We start from the raw sequence: 16,656 nt of genomic DNA, 5'->3' as shown, positions 1-16,656 counted from the left end.
TAGACTAATTATTTAATAAATAGGCTTTAGATAATTCCTTCAGTAAATGTTATACTGAACTTGAGTTTTCTCCAGTCAAGTTCAGCTTGAAGGGTCATTTGAGCTGACATAAATCGGATAGCTTTCCTAAAAATGTCATGTGAAAGTAAATACGATAATGAACACTCACCCATCCAAAGGATTCAGTGCAATGGCCCTTGGTTCTTCAATTTCATCAGTAAGAAGAACTTTCCTCATGGACCCTTCAAAATTTGAAAGACCAATTGTATTTTTGCCGGAATCTGTCCAATAAATATGATTGTAAATCCAATCGACGGCCAACCCATCGGCAGTTGTGATGTCCTTTGTGATAACAGTTATCCGCTCTGTTCCTTCATCAATCGGTGCTCTAAAAACATAAATATTATTATTAGTGCATTGTACAAAATATGTAGAAGTATTATTAAATATTTATTCTCTATTTAAACAATGAGATTGATTAATTAATCATGTATTCTATTTGAAACAATTTCATGATTTGTAACTGTGCTTTCATGATAAAATAAAAATGAATTTTTATTAGATAACAAATAAGTTATGGGAAATCATCGAAATTTTGGCTTTGCTAGTTATCAGTCATAACAGTCATACCTACGCTATTTATTCATCAACTTAGTCAAGAGTGAAGAATTTATCATATATGTTCAGATATATTTCTTCAAGTATTTTAAAAAGGATTCAAAGGATCCCTGCAACAGTTATGGATGGTAACTGCAGTAACTATTATAGTAAGATACCAGGTGTTTTAAAGGTTCAGGAGTAGAAAGATACTGAATAAGTTGTACATTACATGTCATTTGACACTGAAAAAACATCAGTGTGGTTCTTATTCCATTACAGTGAGATGGTCAACTGGATGTTGATATTTTTGTCAATTTGATAATTTTAAATGACACTAAGGCTCAACTCACACTTACGCCACTCAGGTCAAGAAGAGACTCGACACTAGTCGAGAGCATGTGTTTCCAAATGGTGACACTCAGACCAGTCGATTCTAGTCTCCGCGATGTCACCATTTGAAAACACATGCTCTCGACTAGTGTCGAGTCTCTTCTTGACCTGAGTGGCGTAAGTGTGAGTTGAGCCTTAGTGTCATTTAAAATTATCAAATTGACAAAATATCAACATCCAGTTGACCATCTCACTGTAAATGGAATGAGAACCACACTGATGTTTTTTCAGTGTCAAATGACATTGTAATATTACATTTTTTCTCGATTAAAATCAAATCTTCAATTCGAGATCTATAAAACTTGATAGTAAATATCAGAGTAATCGATATACGGACAACTTTTTGACTGAGAATTTATCGTAAATAATTGTGTTGCATGTTCCATGGTGTCACCGAGGCTGAGTTGACAGAATTAACAGATAAATGGATTATTTAAATATAGATGATATATAAATTTAAAATAACAGTTTCGAAATAAAGTTTTATTGAGAACAAATGTAAAATGTAAATTCTAAACTTGTAATTTATAATTTTTTTGGTGACGTGTTCATGAAGTCATCACTGATTTTGAGGTGTGGTCTTTTGCTCTGTAATTTGTGCTTGTTTCTTCCTCTCTAAAAAATGGTGGCTGGCTATTGAAAAGTGTTTTGTGCTCTCTGAATATTTTTCTGTTTAATTGAAATTTTTAATGTTTTAAATTGAGTTTTGAACAGTTTATAGTGTTCTAATTTTGTCTATGATTAATTGTTTCTTGTGTTTACAAGCCTATAGCCATTGTTTTCAACTATATAAACTGGATAAGTATTTTAGCTTGTAATGATGCTATATTATGTTTAAGTGTTGTTCCTTAATATTGTCAAAATTCTTCTGAAGATTATAAGTTGGTTTGCTCTGAAAACTGGATTTCTCATTCATAAGCAATAGATCCATTCATAGTTTATCAAGAATCTACTATTTTGGAGCCGATAACTTTCCTTAGGTTAATAGGTGAGAAATGCTATTCAACCTATTTAGGAGAAATTGGTAGCACGGCAACATGTAATGTACAACTTATTCAGTATCTTTCTGTGGTGAGTATCTATCTAAGTGTGAGTTGAGCCTAAGTGTTGATTATCAACTTATTAAAGTTGATATTTTTGTCAAAATAAAATTTTCATGATCATATATTCCATAGGAGCATTATTGTCTACTCACTTGTAGATTTTCCTCTCAATGATATCGGTCCAGAAGATCATGCCAGTGCGGAAGACAAAGTCGAGCGCCGAAGCGCCCTTGGTGTTGTTGACTATGGCTGTCATCTCGTGGTGGTCGAGCGATATCTTGCGGATGTCGTGGCGACGCGCGAACAGCAGCGATGCGTGACCTTCGGTCGCCTTGCAGCGCGTGTGGTCGTGCGGGTCGCGCAAGTAGCCGCGGTGGCACTCGCACTTGAACGTGCCCTTTTCGTTGATGCAGATCTGCGAGCATGCGCCTGGGTTCTCGCACTCATCAATATCTGCAATTGCAATGACAATTTGAATTAGTCTACCTCCAAAGGAAAGTTGAAAATCCAGCTGTATTGTAGTGAAAATTTGAAAATCAAGTTATTTATATTGAAATGACTAGTTGGTATATTTTGAGCTAGATATATTTGGAAAAAAAATAATTTTACAGGACGCAAAAACAAATAATTCGCGTGTTTTAAATGAATATGCGTGACTACAAAAGAATCTAGGAGGTTCTTGGGGAAGACTTAACAGGGAGCACTTCTATTAGAATAAAGTTATTCAAGTTTAGCTGTTGATCGTTAAGAATGTTTATTAATTTATAAGGTAGTTCATTACTTGGACCCGGTTGCACAGAAGCCTATTTAAATTTCAATTGTGAAATTATTTAGTTAAAATTTGGAATTTGAAATCTATTGATTGGACTCTGTCAACCTAATTCTGACTGTTTTCATTTGTATCTTGATGTTTGTTGCAACACTTTGTGTTTTATGACTGTGAAGGATTTTTGATTTTTTGATAATAGCCGATGCCTCACAAATACTATCCAAACAAGTCTGATACGTCAAAGCACTCCTGTTCTAAAAATAATTATTGATTAGTCGTAACTGACCATCACAGGTGCGGTTGTCGACGAGCTTGTAGCCGGGGTGGCAGTCGCAGTAATGTCCGGCAGGCGTGTCGACACACAGCTGCGAGCAGTGGCCATTGTGGTCGAGGCACTCGTTCACGCCACACTTGTCGCCCGGCTCGTCCTCGCCCTGCGGACAGTCCTCCTTGCGGTCGCACACCTGCTCCATGGCGATGCACATGTTGTTGCCGCAGTCGAACTCTGTGTGCGGGTCGCACGCCGGCCTTTGCGTCGCTGCAAACATATCACGTAAGATTAGTTCTTATGTCTTCACAATAGTCGTTGTACCGGGCATTGTCAAAGCAAAGCCAATTCATCAATCACATTAAATTCATCATTGGCAAATAACGTTTATTAATGTACAAACGTTCATCTTTTGTTGAAATAATAATTATTATTAATATAAGCTAAAATTAGCTTCATGGGGCAGCCACTAAATTAAAATAGGAAAATCTTAATAGATTCTTACTTTATGTATGATACATATAAGATGATATGTATAATGATTACTTCACCTATCATCATATTTGTAATGTATGAAAAATTTGATTTAAAAAATGATTTGTTCAATTTACGAATTTAAAAAAAACTAATATTTTATGTCCGTCACTGGGCATTGCTCTTAGACTAGAGCAGCCACCTTTTGGCTACTAGTGTGATCGCCAAAATGTGGGGGCTCTGGTTTAAAACAGTGCACAGTGACGGAGTAAGCGACCGTCTGCCCGGCTGACTGAGTCACCTGGCTGTCCGGCTGGCTTCCTCTAGTCTAAAAGGCGAATAAAACCAATTTAATTTAATAGTTAATAAGGTCAAGGTAATAAAGTGATAGGTAATAACTGGAATAAAAACTTCTGAATTTTCTCTATCATTTCTATGAAGATCGTTTTGATTGAGTATTTTAGTAGATATGAGTTTTTAAGAATGGCTCATTTAGAATAATTAATCACTCATTCTAAATGGAAAAGCTTATCGGTAAAATTTATGAAGATGATAGTACGTTTTTGGTGTTATATGAGAACTTTCCCTTATCTAATAAAGCTCAATTCCCACATACCACTGACAGTGAATAGTGAAAATATAATTCCCAATGATTCTAATAATTAGTGTGGTCGCTTTTGACCAATTATTGGACTATTCCCATTCAACCCGGCCGAGCAAGTATGGACAATCCTATCTTAAATTATGAGGATCATATTTTCACTGTTTACAGTCACTGTCTCTAAACAGTCTTGTACGAGGAACGTTCAATAAGTAACAAAACAAATTACTACTCAAAATCAGTTGAGTTGATTCACATTTAGAATAACTTTGCATATGATTGATTGATTTTTTTACAAAATACATTAGTTGAGTGTTGAAACAGGGTAGGGTACATACCACAGTCCTCGTCACTGCCGTCATGACAGTCGACGATGCCGTTGCAGAAGAGATGGCCGGCGATGCACTCGCGACTCCTGCACTGGAACTCGTCGTCTCGACAGGTGAGGTTAGCGCACTGCTCCAGTCGCTCGTCGCTGCCATCCGGGCAGTCCTCGTTGCCGTCACACAGCCACGACTGGTGGATGCACGTCAGGCGGTCCGGGCACTCGAACTCCCGCTCCGCGCACACCGACTTAAAGATCGGCTTGTGCGAAGCGCCGCAGTCCTGTCATAACATTCAATTCAATTCATTTATTTGTCATAATTTAGTAGGAGTCAGTATCAAAATAGTGAAGTCTATTTAGTTATATATGTTAACTGTGGAATTTATTCAACACCTTCAATCTTTGCTGGGTTTCAATCAACTTAAATTTCGTTAAAATTCAAATTCATTTTTCATTCAAGTTAAGAAATAGAAATGGAAAAACGTGCTCACACATTATCATCATACATTGAATACATTGATTTATCTTTCATTCGATCATTTTGCATAGTAAAATTTACACTATATGAACAGAGATGTTGTGGAATTTCTAAATATTAAGGTAAATAAAAGCGATACTGTCATTCCCAAATAATTTATTCAAGTCAAACTAAAGTTTCAATGCACTTGGCAGATTCCTGTATCTGGTGATGTGGTTGTGGTTTCTGGTTTGAAATGTTGTTGGGTTCTTGTGTAATCTGCATAACATCTCCTTTGAGTAAAGCTGTCTTGGATCCATCAACATTAAAAAACCCACAAAGATTGAAAGATGCACAACAACATTTTTCAATGGTATTTCTTTCTAGGCCCATAAGCATCATTTCAGTTTTGACGTAAATGAATCAACAGTTGGTTTGAACCAGGAATGGAACACATTATATTATTAAATGTGATCGTACCTTCATGTAATCTTAGTTGAGCGTTAAATGTGGATGGTGTAAATGGCCCTAAACCTGCGTGGATGAGTTTTTGTTTCATGATTAATCAATTAATCACTTTATTCAACACATAAAATGTTATCTTTTGTACACATTGAATGAATGGGTACACAATGTAAACAACGGATGTGTCATATTTGTATGAAAAACATTCGATGATTGATATAAATAGAATAATTAAATGAACCATTAACATATGAAAAAAATTACAATTTCGAATATGTTCTGGCGATCATGAAATGTATAATTCACAACCAATTTTATTTCTCATTGTTTTCATGCACTACCTACGTAAACAAAGCCGTATTGCATTCGTGTGACGTCAGCACAGGCAGGGCCAATAAAAATTCTATGATTTCAGCTGATCTATATCTGCTAGTGTTTTTATTGGTGTAGAAGACCTACCTGTGCTGACGTCACACGGATACACTACGGCTTTGTTTACGGAGGTAGTGGTTCATGTCAGTGCGGTTTCTAGATAATGTTAATAATGAAATAGGTAATGAATAATGAATTTTAAAAATGAAATTTATTTTTTTAAATATACAGATGGAATTGAATTTTTTGTATTGATCTATTGCCTTTCTAAAACAATATATCAAAAAATTTTAGATGTAATTTATTTTTCGCCCCACTTGGATGTAATGAGCTGGTTTTCGTGCGTCATATGGAGGCCGAAAATGACTGTTTTCTGACCAGGCCGGTAAAAGTTTTACGGCCCTAGGGCTGTAAAATAACCTTGAAGTCAGCTGATTCTGATCTGATGTGAACGTGTTTAGAAAATAGTTTATGAAACGGAATCAGTTTATGCTTCTAGAATTGAATAAAGTTTTTGCAATAAGATACTATCATTTTATTTGGATGAATGAAATACAAATAATGAGATATAATTATAAACTATTCAAATTCAATTTCAGAGTATAATAGAATCTAACCTCAAACCTCCTAGTACAGCGTTTATCATGGAACATGGTGGATAAACGGAATCATTTTATGCTTTAGAATTCAATAAAGTATTCTGTAATAATATACTATCATTTTATTTGGATGAATAAAATACAGATAAGATATATATTATAAACTATTCAAATAATTCTATTTCAGAGTAGGATAGAACTTCTAACCTAAACTTCCGTTGACATTCAGATTGGCCAAATTTCAAGTGTGCTAAAACAGCTGATCAAAAACTTTTCATTCTTTGTGTTTATTATTCAATAATCAAACATTTATAATAATATCATCTTATTGTCATTTGGAAGAATAAAAAAGTATAAACTCAACCTCTTACATAATTGAACATAATCTTTTAGGTTATTTAGACAAATCAGAATAAAAAATAGAAATACTTGGACAATTTCTTGATATTCAGATTACCTCAGATTTGCTAGAGCTATGACCTTCCACTTTTGCTTTCGGAAGTGCTTATAATAGACAATTATTCTCATATATATATATTGTTTATTTTGCTGTGTGGCGAAAATAACGGTCTCACCATGGGCAAAAATGTTTTTCCGGCTCTCAATCTTTTCTAGTCCTCGACCTACGGCCTCGGACTTGAAAACCGATTTCGAGCCAGAAAAGTACCATTTTCGGCCCTAGGTGCGAAATATACTATTTTGTATTGATTAATTGACGAATATATCGAACCGTATTCATGAGACATAAATGTTATTGTCATATTCATGATAAGACAACAATATAGGTGTGTTGTATTTAGGGAGGAGTACCTGTTCGTCTTCACCGTCGGGACAGTCAAGGTCCTTGTCACAGCGCCAGTTGATGTTGATGCAGATGGAGCCGTTGCCGCAAGCGAATCCGCTGGTCGGGTCGCACTTGGTGGGCGGGCAGTTGTGTTCGTCGGAGCCATCCTCGCAGTCCAGGTCACTGTCGCACACCCACCGCTTGGATGCACTTGCCGTTGCCACACGTGAACTCGTCCGACCGGCATGTCTCATCTAATCACACACAACACAATATTATGTCTACATCCCTTACTTTACTTACTTCAAGGGTTGTGTGGCTGAGAGGACCTAAAATCCTAACTCCGCCCTAGTAGAGGTAAATAATCAATCAATCAGAGGACCTGTTCTTCTATACGGAAGTGAATCATGGGTCACAACAAAACCTCTAGAGAGCAGAGTGCAGGCAGCAGAAATGATATTCCTTCGCAGGACAAAGGGCTGTGACCGCCGGGACGACAAGAAAAATGAGGATATAAGACAAGAACTGGGTGCCTTCAACATGAACGAAAAGGTTATATTTAATCTCAATCAATGGAGATAGCATGTCAACGGAATGCCTCTTTTGATATCTGTTTTGTTATGAGCATCCACATCCCTTTAATATTAATTTGGTTTGACAGCAAGCAGTTGTGAATAAACCTACATTATACCCATACAATAGGTCCATTCACAACTATTGCTTTCAACCGGATTGAATATTAGAGGCAAGTAGATGCTCATAACAAACAGATATCTGAGAACTGAAGAGCAAATACCGGGAATAGTGCTACTGTGCTGATAAAATCAGGCCATTCTCTACTATTGATATAATAGAATAATTAAATGAACCATAACATATGAAAAATTACAATTTCGAATATGTTCTGGCGATCATGAAATGTATAATTCACACCAATTTTATTTCTCATTGTTTTCATGCACTACCTACGTAAACAAAGCCGTATTGCATTCGTGTGACGTCAGCACAGGCAGGGCCAATAAAAATTCTATGATTTCAGCTGATCTATATCTGCTAGTGTTTTTATTGGTGTAGAAGACCTACCTGTGCTGACGTCACACGGATACACTACGGCTTTGTTTACGGAGGTAGTGGTTCATGTCAGTGCGGTTTCTAGATAATGTTAATAATGAAATAGGTAATGAATAATGAATTTTAAAAATGAAATTTATTTTTTTAAATATACAGATGGAATTGAATTTTTTGTATTGATCTATTGCCTTTCTAAAACAATATATCAAAAATATTTAGATGTAATTTATTTTTCGCCCCACTTGGATGTAATGAGCTGGTTTTCGTGCGTCATATGGAGGCCGAAAATGACTGTTTTCTGACCAGGCCGGTAAAAGTTTTACGGCCCTAGGGCTGTAAAATAACCTTGAAGTCAGCTGATTCTGATCTGATGTGAACGTGTTTAGAAAATAGTTTATGAAACGGAATCAGTTTATGCTTCTAGAATTGAATAAAGTTTTTGCAATAAGATACTATCATTTTATTTGGATGAATGAATACAAATAATGAGATATAATTATAAACTATTCAAATTCAATTTCAGAGTATAATAGAATCTAACCTCAAACCTCCTAGTACAGCGTTTATCATGGAACATGGTGGATAAACGGAATCATTTTATGCTTTTAGAATTCAATAAAGTATTCTGTAATAATATACTATCATTTTATTTGATGAATAAAATACAGATAAGATATATATTATAAACTATTCAAATAATTCTATTTCAGAGTAGGATAGAACTTCTAACCTAAACTTCCGTTGACATTCAGATTGGCCAAATTTCAAGTGTGCTAAAACAGCTGATCAAAAACTTTTCATTCTTTGTGTTTATTATTCAATAATCAAAACATTTATAATAATATCATCTTATTGTCATTTGGAAGAATAAAAAGTATAAACTCAACCTCTTACATAATTGAACATAATCTTTTAGGTTATTTAGACAAATCAGAATAAAAAATAGAAATACTTGGACAATTTCTTGATATTCAGATTACCTCAGATTTGCTAGAGCTATGACCTTCCACTTTTGCTTTCGGAAGTGCTTATAATAGACAATTATTCTCATATATATATATTGTTATTTTGCTGTGTGGCGAAAAATAACGTTCTCACCATGGGCAAAAATGTTTTTCCGGCTCTCAATCTTTTCTAGTCCTCGACCTACGGCCTCGGACTTGAAAACGATTTCGAGCCAGAAAAGTACCATTTTCGGCCCTAGGTGCGAATATACTATTTTGTATTGATTAATTGACGAGTATATCGAACCGTATTCATGAGACATAAATGTTATTGTCATATTCATGATAAGACAACAATATAGGTGTGTTGTATTTAGGGAGGAGTACCTGTTCGTCTTCACCGTCGGGACAGTCAAGGTCCTTGTCACAGCGCCAGTTGATGTTGATGCAGATGGAGCCGTTGCCGCAAGCGAATCCGCTGGTCGGGTCGCACTTGGTGGGCGGGCAGTTGTGTTCGTCGGAGCCATCCTCGCAGTCCAGGTCACTGTCGCACACCCACCGCTTCTGGATGCACTTGCCGTTGCCACACGTGAACTCGTCCGACCGGCATGTCTCATCTAATTACACACAACACAATATTATGTCTACATCCCTTACTTTACTTACTTCAAGGGTTGTGTGGCTGAGAGGACCTAAAATCCTAACTCCGCCCTAGTAGAGGTAAATAATCAATCAATCAGAGGACCTGTTCTTCTATACGGAAGTGAATCATGGGTCACAACAAAACCTCTAGAGAGCAGAGTGCAGGCAGCAGAAATGATATTCCTTCGCAGGACAAAGGGCTGTGACCGCCGGGACGACAAGAAAAATGAGGATTATAAGACAAGAACTGGGTGTCTTCAACATGAACGAAAAGGTTATATTTAATCTCAATCAATGGAGATAGCATGTCAACGGAATGCCTCTTTTGATATCTGTTTTGTTATGAGCATCCACATCCCTTTAATATTAATTTGGTTTGACAGCAAGCAGTTGTGAATAAACCTACATTATACCCATACAATAGGTCCATTCACAACTATCTGCTTTCAAACCGGATTGAATATTAGAGGCAAGTAGATGCTCATAACAAAACAGATATCTGAGAACTGAAGAGCAAATACCGGGAATAGTGCTACTGTGCTGATAAAATCAGGCCATTCTCTACTATTTATATAATAATAAACTATCACGTATACTTAATCAAACATCAAAATCACACATAAATAATCACCTACAATACTATGAGAGTGTATAATATGTTTTATGTTCCCTCATGCCATATGCTTACATATTAGGACATAACAGTAGGCTATTATTCAAATAATTGAAAGTAGTTGCAAAAAATGATAAAAATACAAAGGAATTTATAAAAACTAGTGCTATGATCAAGAGTGATGAGAGCAGCTGCATAATTTTTGATGTAGCATACTTTTTGAATCCTCAAGAATAATTTCATGAAAATTGTTAAAAATTTCATAAGAATTTCAAGAAATTGGATTTTACACTTATAGATTTGAGAAATATAGATTGTAGAATAAGAGTTTTTCACTTTTCGATTATTATACAAGAACTCATTTGGAACAATGATAGTAAGCTCGATCGGGTTACTTTCAATGTGCTTGGTTGGGAAAATGGTAGTTGAAAAATAGTGTCTGCAATGCGGCATATCCGGTAGTAATCAATATTGTTGACAACGTATTTAGTGAGGAATTAAGAAATTGGCAAAAAAACATATGTTATCGAACAAGAGAATGAAAGGTCAAATAACAAGAGAGTACGTTTCTTAGATGTTTCATAAAACATGTACTTTTGTGTTATTGTACAGTGCGCATTCCAACAACAAATTTTATTGGCTGGCTAAGCTTCTTGTTTTAGATGTAAAAATGAAACTGCAGAAGACATTACTTTGAGTTTGTGTTGGCTTGCAACTGTTGATAAGGAGCTAGTCTCCCGAAGGATTAGAAATGGCTTGGAATAAAGGCACTGCATTACTTACTGCAAGACTTTTCATCGGATCCATCTGAACAGTCCGGGTTATCATCACACATCCACGTTAACGGCACACATTCACCAGGATTGCCGCGACATGTGAACTCATCGGGATCGCAAACTCTGTGTTCTGCAAAATCCAAAATCCAATAAACAATTATTCTCTCAATCTTGAGAGTGGGAAGTGAGCATCAAGTTCACAATCCTCTAGTGAGAACTAGTGCAAGATAGTCAATAAGTTTTGGATAATTCACAATTGAAGCAGAAAAATGTGGTGCATGCGCCAAAATCGCTGGCATGACAACAGGGATTCAACATCCTTTTCTGGAAAAGACATTCTAGAGCAAATCTTCAAGTTCTGTTTTAGCGTATATTCAACAGTGATTATGGTTGAAAATGGATTTAGAAATACAACCTTACTATAAATTACTATTATGATGCTCCAGTTTATTTAGCGATTGAATAATATAATGGCAGTTTGATTAGACAAATGCTACTGTCTTAACATGGAAAATGAAGAAGGTGTTGACTGCAATTCAAATTAATACATTTGAAATAAATCTAGAGAGAAAAATAAAAAAGTGGTGATAGGATAATTTCTATTCATTCATCTAGGTACTATAAGTTGATAGCCTAATAGTAAAAAATACTCTCAGAAAATTAGAGTAATAAGTGATGTGGCTTACATGTAATGATTAGAATGATAATAACAATAGGTAATACGAATAACGAAGAGCTTATTTTTGTTGTTTCACATTACCAATCTCCAAGTATGAAAGTCTTCAGGCCCATTTAAGGCTTAAATTATAATATTCAAGGCAGGTGGGACCTTCCCGCAAGAAACTCCCACCAACAGAAAGCCTCACGAATATACTTCTACTGATCTCCAATAGAATCCATAGTAACATTTACAAGCTTTGAGTTCACTGGGACATTGAGATAATGGTGTAACACGACAACATTTTTTTTCAGATAAATAAGAATAGTTATGCTAACTAATCTTCCTATTCAGAATATATTATTCATTGTAGCATAGATAAAAGAATACTTCTATTCGTTTGTATGGTTGGATAATATTCGATTGTCTCTAATTTTGTCACCAATAATAATAATCTATTGAATGAATGAAAGATATGAGGAATGAGTGTTTTTTACTTACCGCAAAGACTGGGATGTTCATCGCCGCCATCGACACAGTCGTTCTCATTGTCGCACTGCCAGTGCTTGGGGATGCAGCGGCCGTTACTGCATCTGAACTCCGTCTCCGTACATGAGCGGGGTTCTGCAACACACCAAATTCAACTCATAAGTCATCTAGATTCAATTCTGATGGAGGTTAGTTCAACAAGCGTTCGAGTACATCACAAAGATGTTCAATTGACAATTCATGACACAAAATGGGTAACTTTACAGGAATTGCACATTATTTGTATTCAGAAGGTACGATTCAACGCACAAAGTATAAGCACCACATGAGGTTAAAAAAAAAACAATCCTGAAAACCAATAGAATAGGATAGGTATTACCTATCCATTACAGGCTACTTTCATTTCCATTCTGAGAGGGCAAAGTTAGGGAACAGCTAATTAATTACCTTACACTCAACCCTTTTCTACAATAATTATATTATTTTTTTAAAAGTAAAATAAACTGATACATAATAATGTATGAGCCTATTTGAATCTGAGTGAGCCACTCCAACAAGCACAAACTTATCGTCAGTTTCGCATGTCATGCCGGATACGAAAAAATCTGTTATGCAAGACTGAATTGCATGGTTGCGTCATCCATACGATCAAGTGAGTTTGAATGAAACATAGCATTTATTCAGATGAACATTTCACAGTGAAAAAGTTTAAACAAAAAACAAAACAAATCAATGTTTATTCCGCAAAAAAAAACAACATTTTATGGTTTGTCAAATCTGATCAATCTCATGCCAAAAGTCAACTCTTCTGTCCACACGCTCAAACTTATCTGGCATGATCATGCGAGACTGACGATTAGTTTGAGCGTGTGAACGTTCTTTAGGATGAAGAATCGGAGATGATCTTAACGTGTGAGATATACGTGGAAAATCAACCGGTAATTGCCAATTAGACGATTGATTTGATTGGTTCAATGTGGAATGAAACAGCATCTGAACTTTAATCTCTGTCTCAATAATGTTATTGAGGATAATGTGATGAATACTTGATAGTCAAATTTGTCATCGTAAAATATGTCATCACTGTTCAATGAACTGAGAGCGTGCCATACAAATATTGATAAGAAAGAGTTAATTACTATGAACTATAAATAATTGATATTAGAATTTTGATAACTTGAAATTATTTTTATGAATCAAAATGAATTGATTCCTAGTTCAACAAATATTGATCCAATTTAAAATAAATATTATCTACTGAAAAAATAGCTTTCAGTGACAAAATTTGAAGGCGGATAGTAAACGATCATTCAATCAAAATAGGAGTCGACCACTGGAATACTTTTAAAATTTAGCCTCTCATTTAAAATAAGAATCATATATGCTAATGTGAAAACGGCCGTAAATGGGTGCCTTAATTTATTTGGGAGCAAGTAGGGAATTCAGGAGAATATTTAATGTGAAATATTTTCCAGCTTTTTCATTTTTCGTCCTGAGAGGTAACGGTACCGTGTACCGGCGCGTACCGTCACAAAAACAACACTAACGACTCAAAATAATAGCAATAACAACGATAGTAGTACGGTAGGTATTTTGTAATCAGAACTTTTTATTATGAATAGCGATAAATATTTTCTATAAAAATTGTTAGTGACTGATATTCGAAGGATAGCATCAATGAACATAATACCCCCCCCCCCGGCAACACATTTTTCGGGCCACTCCCGTGTTTCAGATGGCACGCCAAGTCGTCGGTCCTGGCTGCCTTATAACAGTCGTTGGAACATGTCTGAGGCCCTAAAATTGATCAGATGCGACCTGAAATTTCTGGCACCAGACCTGAGCCAGCCAGGTCACTCGATATTATTATTATTATTATTATTAATGCACATTTGAATAATATAATACAAAACGAAAAATATTTCGTATCAATGTATGATTTGTAACTATGACAGATGAACATTGACTCTATTTTCACAATTCTCAAGGAATGAAAATTTATCCTCAAATTTACAGGAGAAACCTGATAATTTTTAATCAAACAAAACAAAATAATGATGGAGGTCGGTCAAGATTTGCTTGACCTCCAAGCGCGTCAGATTAATTGATAAATTATTCAAGACTTGGATAATAGAATTATTTCAATTAATAACATTTATTTAATTCAATTAATAACAAGAGTTGATAAATTCGCAGTAAATCAATCAATCAATCAATGTTATTGTTTTTTCATGTAATTGATTTGGCACGAGATCATAAATTTTCCATGTGCGGAACGTTTTTTGTTGTTGTCTGGCTTTGTCTTGTTCTAAAATGATTGAATTTTTGTTCAATTTTCCTATATGTATTGAAACTATTTGATACTCTTGAAATCCAAACTGAGCTAATTTTAGATAATTATTGATCCACTTACAAAAAAATGTACTTTTATGGTAAGTAAGATTTACCTCACTTTGGTTCTACACTGAAATTCTAATTCTTTCGAACACTGAATTTCTATTTTATTGCTACAGAAGGGTTTCTAATCACTTTGGAAGTAGTGACTAAATAATTATTTATGGACTTGACCAACTCAACGATTATAATGCTTCAAAAAACCACGGTTTCTTCATACCGTCTTCAAGTCGGTTTCGTCAGTCTTCAAGATTGATAACTCAACAATGGATGCTTATGAAAACCTGATTTTGATTAAGGAATGATAGAAGGGACATAGAAGTAACTGAATAAAAGGGGTTAAAATTTTACTTCGAGTTTGTAAAACTCCCAGTACAAGAGGTAACAAAAATTGCAGTCCATAAGAGGTAGCAAATGCAAACATCTTCAAGTGAACTTATTTATAAATCGAATGAATGACAATACTCAATACTTTTTTCAATTTCAAAATTTTCAATTTTCAATTTTCAAACGATCAATTTCAGTGGTTATATTTATTTATACATTGATAGATACAATATCATTCTCAACTATTAATGATTGGGAAAGGAACAACAGGCTTAAAGCCCAAAACTGTTCCTTTCCCAGATTTATATGATTCATGAATTGTTATAATGAAAAAATACGATCATCATTGGAAAGAAGACAAAAATATTATTACACAGACTTGAATTTAGTTATAGATCCATATCAACAATGATGCGAAAATCACAAGTAACTAGAAGTAGCCAATAATCACCAAAAACGTACAGATAAAAGCAATTATTAATAGAAGAACATTTCAAATGTCATTGCAAGAAACGACTGCAAATATTTTACTCATTCTAAGTATAAACTATGAAATTTATATAAGATTTTCCACCTTCATTCGTTTAGTAACAGTTTAGTTTAGTCAAATTCATTTGAGAAGACCTCTTTATTCCCTCGAAAAACTCACCAAATCCCGGTAGCCCGAAATCGCAGTCAAGACATTCGTGATGATGATGGTAAGTGGTTTCAATGTGCAACGTGAAATTGCCTAGTGCAGTAGACGCACAAAACAAAATGACAACAGGTCTGAGGAGCAAGCCCATGGCAACCGGCGCTGCGCGAGCTAGAATCGCGACTAGTTGACGGGAATTATTGGTCTGCCGACAACCGAAACGATTTGATTAAAAGCAGCGCAAAAGCCACACCAGGAAGCCACTAGAACCAGTACAATGACAACGACCAAGTGCCCTTTGCACTGTACTGCTTTCAGCTGCTACTCACTATTCGCCTTCAACAGTGATAATGCTGTGTCTGGACGCAGTCACACGAGACCCTGAAATTGCTTACATACACACATATTTTTGGTGTTATCATGAGAACAACACACCGTGTGTGGGTTACATAATGAGGAGACATAGCCTACACAGAAATCATGATCTACAATCGTGTTACGTTAATCACGTTGATCATTATTACAGTTGTAATTTTCATTTGATGATGATGATAATGATAATATCAAAAGAAATACGTTTTGCCGAATGTATTCTCATCCACTCCGGCAAAATGATATATTGGAGTTGGATTTCAGAGACGTATTCGAGTTAGCTGAGATGCACACACTCACACACTTGTAAGTAAGATCACACACGTGCGAACAGAACAGAACGAGTGGGTCATGTGTAGATTTTGATTGATGTCACTAATCAGCTGTTACTGAAACGATAGAAACATTATTTGTAAGTGATCTTGTTAATAGAAATTGAGACTTGACCGTACTGTTCACCACCGTTCTTTACAAAGTGTTTGTGTTAAGCTGCGTACTGATATACGCGCCTCCAACCAGCTCCGCGCATGTTCCGCCATCGCTCCACAATCGCTCCGCCACCGCTCTGCACTCGCACCGATCATGAACG

At 35.5% G+C, this 16,656-nt stretch overlaps 1 protein-coding gene across 11 annotated transcripts in view; it reads right to left on the bottom strand.

Moving 5' to 3' along the window:
* The window catches only part of LOC111048868 (very low-density lipoprotein receptor), a 351,720-nt gene that overhangs the window by 18,555 nt on the left and 316,509 nt on the right, over positions 1-16,656 (bottom strand). For 10 of the 11 annotated variants that reach the window (XM_039421293.1, XM_039421295.1, XM_039421294.1 and 7 more), the window contains 7 exons: positions 12,353-12,475; positions 11,201-11,323; positions 9,550-9,779; positions 4,484-4,751; positions 3,089-3,340; positions 2,186-2,486; positions 170-388 (listed from right to left, as the gene is read on the bottom strand). In XM_039421293.1, coding sequence (XP_039277227.1) covers positions 170-388; positions 2,186-2,486; positions 3,089-3,340; positions 4,484-4,751; positions 9,550-9,779; positions 11,201-11,323; positions 12,353-12,475 — 1,516 coding nt within the window. Of the gene's footprint in view, positions 1-169; positions 389-2,185; positions 2,487-3,088; positions 3,341-4,483; positions 4,752-9,549; positions 9,780-11,200; positions 11,324-12,352; positions 12,476-15,710; positions 15,946-16,656 lie in introns of those variants that run through there. The other variant, XM_039421298.1, reaches the window with a different exon arrangement.

Source organism: Nilaparvata lugens, chromosome 2, assembly GCF_014356525.2.
Source record: "Nilaparvata lugens isolate BPH chromosome 2, ASM1435652v1, whole genome shotgun sequence".
Lineage (NCBI taxonomy): Eukaryota > Metazoa > Arthropoda > Insecta > Hemiptera > Delphacidae > Nilaparvata > Nilaparvata lugens.
This window is presented reverse-complemented; position numbering and strand designations above follow the sequence as displayed.